This window comes from Sinocyclocheilus anshuiensis, unplaced genomic scaffold (assembly GCF_001515605.1).
Source record: "Sinocyclocheilus anshuiensis isolate Anshui unplaced genomic scaffold, SAMN03320099.WGS_v1.1 scaffold94, whole genome shotgun sequence".
Taxonomy (NCBI): domain Eukaryota; kingdom Metazoa; phylum Chordata; class Actinopteri; order Cypriniformes; family Cyprinidae; genus Sinocyclocheilus; species Sinocyclocheilus anshuiensis.
Genome location: NW_015546049.1, coordinates 404,969 through 410,879, shown reverse-complemented (window position 1 = coordinate 410,879; position 5,911 = coordinate 404,969). Strand labels below are relative to the sequence as shown.

Genomic DNA, 5,911 nt, shown 5'->3' with positions numbered 1-5,911 from the left:
GTTGTTCCTGAAACCACGCCTTCTTTCTTTGCGTGCACATTTGGGCGGCATTATGCTAATATTTTCACATAGTGACGTAGATATGTGGGGGCGTGTTAGAACGAGCCGTTTTAGGTAGGTGTGGTTGACTCTTAACTTTTATAAAGAATATCTCTTTGGATTTGAGACTTTAGTCTTTGCAACTTTACAGATCTTCTTTATGCACCAAGAGCTTGTAACACTCCAAAGAGAAAGGAAAACTTGAAATCGCATCATATGACCCCTTTAAAAGAAGTCTCTTCTCAGCAAGGCTGCTTTTAATTGTACAGTAAAAAAATATATATATACATGCCTGATTCAAGAAGGGGGTTTGATGGCCAAAAATTATTATTTTACTAACTTATTAATTTTAAGTTAAGTTGTGCTTTGTTGTAGTGTCTGCTAGAATGTTAAAAATGTTCAGTGTTAAATATTTTTAAATTGTTGTTTTGTAATTTATTTTTTTATTTGAAAAGCAAGAAAAAACAGTAAAAAGTACATTTTGGCTTTTTAATTTATGCGATGTTGAAAAAAAAATGGGCAAAATACATGGGGAAAAAAACTCAAAACCATGGGGAAAAAACCTTCGGCCTAGTGTTTAATTTTGTTCGGTTTTGGCTTCGGCCAAGAATTTTCATTTCGGTGCATCCCTATTGGTGACCATTGGTCCAAAAAAAAAAAAAAAACCCTAAAACACAGGCTGGTGAGATACTTCTCAAAATATCTTATTTTATGTTTCATAAAAGAAAGAATGTCTACAGTTTTAGAACGAGTTAGTAAATATTGGCAGAATATACATTTTTGGTGAACTATCCTGTTAACAGTTACATTTTTTAATGAATTACTTCATGGATTATAGTCTTTTTGCATCAGGTATTTTTTTCTTTCTCCACTTTGATGCCAGTGCTTGTCAATCGTCCATCTGTTTCATGAGGTGTGTGCTGTTTAAAATCAGGAGAGACAAGTTGTCTGTGACTTTTAGGCCACTTGTGGCTAATTAGCCTTGTATTTGGCTTTTAAGTCTCAGTTGTGGCCCCACATATGTGTTTGTGGTCACTTTTCATCACCTTATGTTGGCGTTTGTTGATAATTGTTTTACTGAGCTTCTCTAATAGTGTTCATTGTTATTCCGGTGTTGCGGCGTGTGCCGAGCACATCACCTATGCCTGAACTTTCAGGCGAGATTCTTCCAACACTGGAGAAGTGGGTGCCAGCCTGCCACTTCATCATTCTCATCAGCTTCTGCTTGTAGCCTTTGCATGCAAAAAAGTAAACAAAGGGATCCAGGCATGAATTTAAGTTCATAAGACACACCGTAATATGCAGGGATATCTGAAAGGACTGTAGCTCCATGCAGTCTGGAGCATAGAAAAGTTTTCGGATCATGTATTGCAAAAGGTCTATATGGTATGGGCTGAAACACACCACAAACACAAATACCACTCCTGCGATCACTCCTCTTGCTTTTTTGGTCCTTCCAGAACGTTCTGTCAGTCGGTTCGACTGTGCTGCTAGATGTAGTTTACGGGTCAGTATGGAATAGCAGGCGATGATTGTCACCAGTGGGACTCCAAAGCCTAAAACTACCCCCACGATCAGCATGTAGGGCAGCCCTTTGAAAAGACCCTCAAAATTGGGGTATTCCATACAGGTGATGCTGTTGTCATGCTCCGTTTTGGTCAAGTTAATGGTCAGGAGAGGCAACGTCTGGGCAAACACCAGCAGCCAAATGGCCAGACACACTAGTCGCACTTTTTTCACCTTTCTCAATTTCACCAGACTCTGAGGAAACACCAGCGCCACAAAACGATCGACTGCCAGACAGGTCATGAAGTTTACTCCAGCATAGCAGTTCAAATAGAAGAGCAGTGTTATGGCTTTACATAGTCCTTCCCCCAGGGGCCAGTGGAAGCCAAGGCCGTAGTAAACAGCACGGAGGGGAAGCGACAGGCAGAACAGGATATCAGACACAGCCAGGTTGGCGGAATAAAGCGTGATGGAATTAAGTTTGGTGATGTTGGAGAAGATCACATGAAGAGCTAGGGCATTGCCTAAAAGTCCCACTGGACATATGATGGAATAGGCCAGAGGTATGAGAACTCGGGCCACTGGACGATGGTCATATAAATTGGTGCAAGAGAAGTTGTGCTCTAAATCTGGGCTCATCATAGTTACACACAGGAGAAGTCACTGCAGAGAGAGGCAAATGGTATAACAGAAACCACTGTTCAAAAGTTTGAGTTTAGGTTATGCATTTATTTGATCAAAAATACAGTAAAAAACGGCAGTACTAAATATTATTACAATTTACAATAACTGTTTCCTATTTTAATATATTTTAAAATGCAATTAATAGCAAAGGTGCCATTACTCCTGTCTTCAGTGTCAGTTAATATTTCATATCTTTTGTACAAACCTTATTTAGGATCTACATTTTTTTTTAGGATTCATTGAGGAATAGATTTATTTGAAATAGAAATCTTTTGTCACATTATAACTTAATACTATAACTTAATTAGTACTATTATAAAATGACAGTGTCTGTACTGTCACTTTCATTTGTCCTTAATGAAAGTATTAATTAATTTAAAAATTGTTACTGACCTCATGCCTTTGAATGATAGTGTACATTTTACTATGAATAGTAATTCTGTTCTTGATATTGTTGTTTGTAGTAAGTATGTGTAGACTGACGTCTGTAGTTTTTAAGCTATTTCCCTTTTTCATGTATAAGGCTTGTTTCTCCATGTTTCTGTTGTGTGTTTCTGCTTTGCTTAAGAGGCATTTTGAAATGTATTTTGAATGAAAACTGCTTTATATGTTATGACTACCTTAAGTGAGCATTTTAAATATATTTTGTGAATATTTATTTAATTATTTATTCAATTTCATGTTAGAAAGAAGGACAAATGCATACATATTTGAAATTAAATACAATCAGTAACACTTTACAATAAAGTTCCACTTGTTAACATTAGTTAAGTACATTAGTTCATAATATGAGCTAACAGTGAAGAATAGTAAATCATGAATTTATTTTAGTAAATGTTAATTTGAATATTTACTAATACATTATTCAAATAAAAATTTGTATCCGTTAACATTATTTAATGGACCTGAGCTAACATGTACTAACAATAAAAAGTTGTATTTTTATTAATAACTAATGTTAACAAAGATGAATAAATACTGTAACAAATGTATAGTTCATTATTTAATTTTAGTTAATGCTTTAACTAATGTAAAGTGTTACCGTATGATCAAATATATATAAATCTAGCTGTTCCTAAGCTTTTAGGACTTTACAGAAATTTTTATATTTTGTTGAAGGCCATTGATAGTGAAGAAAAAAATAAAAATAACTTCACACATGGTCACCATAAAATTTGATTAAACCTTTACAGAACCTTTTTTTAATGTTTGGGAATAATTTCATACATACATTTTCCAAAACATATATATTTTAATTTCTTCTACTGTTTTTATCAAAAATGAAATGAAATGAATGCACTTACCAGATAGCAGAGCAAATTTTCACTCAGACATTGGTGCTACTCTAAATCTGTCTCGCATTTAAAGCAGTATAAAATGCAGCAAAAGTGAGAATTCAGCATCTCTTCCTGCCTTTCTCACTGTCTGTTAGTCTCTTCCTCTCTTTCCTCTTATCTCTCTCTCTTTCTAGCAGTGTGGTGAGTCTGCTTAAAGAGAGAGTTCACCTAAAAATTAATATTCTGTTTCTGTCACCATTTACAACAGGTTGTTTCAAACCTGTATGAATTTCTTTCTTCTGTTGAACATAAAAGAAGATATTTTGAAGAATGCTGGTAACCAAACAGTTGCTGGTAGCCATTGACTTCCATAATATTTCTTCCATAGAGTGTACGTCAATGGCTATCAGCAACTGTTTGTTTACCAGCATTCTTCAAAATATCTTCTTTTATGTTCAGCAGAAGAAAGAAATTCATGCAGGTTTGAAACAACATAAAGGTGAGGATATTCATTTTTGGGTGAACTATCTCTTTAACTCTGTATGGGGAAGTTAAATTTGAAAGTTAAATCTTGTGGCTTTCACTGAGACATCTAAACATTTTTATGTCAGACATAACAGTTACATTTGATCTGTATTGAATCTGCATTTAGAAACATGTTTAGATTCCTACATCACAAAGAATTACATTAAAACCAAGTAAGGTAATTATTGCACAAGTCTAATCTTTTTTTTTTAGGAAACTGAGGAAACTGTACAAAGGAATTGAAGTAGTTTGCATCAGCTGTTACCCCATTTGTCATTTCTGCACTTCTTAAATGGTTGATAGACCATATTCTGAATTTTGTAATAATTGTTGCGTCTTTGTATGTTGTTCTGAGAATTTGAAGTTCATGTTGTTGGCTTATCTGCTTTCCTTCATCTTGCATAAAAACTGCTTACCAGAGAGCTTGCTGTCTGTCAGCTTTGTCAATAGATAAATTCTTAAACGGATCAATTTTGCAATGCAATCAAACATCCTGCTGTACTACTTATTACCTCTTTTATTTCCACTTTAATGTGTATAAAACTATGTGGTGTTATTAGGATAACTAGGAAAACAGGTGACCATTCACAAATGCATTGTACATAACAGTGTTTTAGTCTATGGAACATTATGGAAAGGAGTAGAAAGAAAGGAAAAATGTTATTACTTTCTACTTAAAGGGATAGTTCATCCAAAAATAAAAATTCTGTCATTCACTCACCATCAAGAGTTACTGATCCCCATTCATTTCCATAGTATTTTTTCCATATTTTGGAAATCAGTGGGTACCACCAGCTGTTGGTTACCATCATTCTTCAAAATATCTTCTTTTATGTTCAGCAGAAGAATTGACAATTTACATTTTGGGTGAACTGTCTCTTTAATGATTACACAACATGACATTCATTTCAGAGTCACTTAATTTAAACATACAAATCCAACATGAATACAATGTGTATATTTCTAAGAGCTTGGTACATGCATTTTAAACTAGACTTTAAAAAGATTTTTCCTTTTCTTTATTATTGGCAATTGATGATTTTCACATTTGCACATTTCCGTACTTTATTGCCATCTGAGGTTGAGGATTCACTTGACTTTGCCTTCTGTTTCTGACTCTTTTCATTTTCTCTCGCTTTCTCAGACTGGGCCCAGTCTTTGCTCTCTTTGTGCCTTTCTACAGCTCCATCCCACGTGTTCAGGTCACTCAGCTGCTCGGACACGTTTCAATCACAAACAAGTCTCTGACGTACATTGTGGGCGCACAGGTCAGCTCAGATTACCTTCACAAATCATCTTCACATTAGTTTTGTGTAGTTTTCAAAAAGATTTCCAATTCTGCTAGTTTATCACAGAATCTACACACAAAAGTAAAAGCCATTGCTGTGTGACATCTAGTAAGTGACATTTACGCTGTTTTGACAGAAGTGAAGACAAAACTTGAAGATCAAACGGTTAATAAGGTGCAGGTTTTTTTTTTTTTTTTTTCCAAAAACACTAGATTTGTGTTGCAAGAGTAAAAACCAAAGATAAAATGTTTGTAACATAACAGAGACAAGACATGAGAAACTCTGTAGCACCTGAAAACCTATTCAATGTGGTCTTTGCTCTGGTCATGTTTTGAGCTGTTCTGCGATAACAGATGAAGTTCCACACCCACTAACTAGAAAAACAGACAAGGGTAGATGACTTTACCATACTTTTTTTAGTCATGCATTCACAAACATGGCTTTAAAGGGGTCATATGATGCGATTTCAATTTTTCCTTTCTCTTTGAAGTGTTTCAAGCTCTTGGTGCATAAAGAAGATCTGTAAAGTTGCAAAGACTAAAGTCTCAAATCCAAAGAGATATTCTTTATAAAAGTTAAGAGTCAACCACG

General features: G+C 34.8%; 1 protein-coding gene and 1 pseudogene across 1 annotated transcript; one reads left to right on the top strand and one right to left on the bottom strand.

Moving 5' to 3' along the window:
* LOC107699094 (ubiquitin-associated domain-containing protein 2-like) overlaps positions 1-5,911 on the top strand; it is a 28,260-nt pseudogene that overhangs the window by 5,292 nt on the left and 17,057 nt on the right.
* LOC107699093 (G-protein coupled receptor 183-B-like) lies at positions 927-3,633 on the bottom strand. The gene is made up of 2 exons (XM_016500264.1): positions 3,534-3,633; positions 927-2,208 (listed from the first exon to the last, which is right to left on the bottom strand). The coding sequence occupies exon 2, from the start codon at positions 2,185-2,187 to the stop codon at positions 1,114-1,116; it is 1,074 nt and encodes a 357-aa protein (XP_016355750.1). The 5' UTR covers positions 2,188-2,208; positions 3,534-3,633; the 3' UTR covers positions 927-1,113.

Coding starts and splice junctions, on each gene's coding strand:
- LOC107699093 (XM_016500264.1), bottom strand. CDS start 2,187: ATGATGAGCCCAGATTTAGAGCACAACTTCTCTTGCACCAATTTATAT.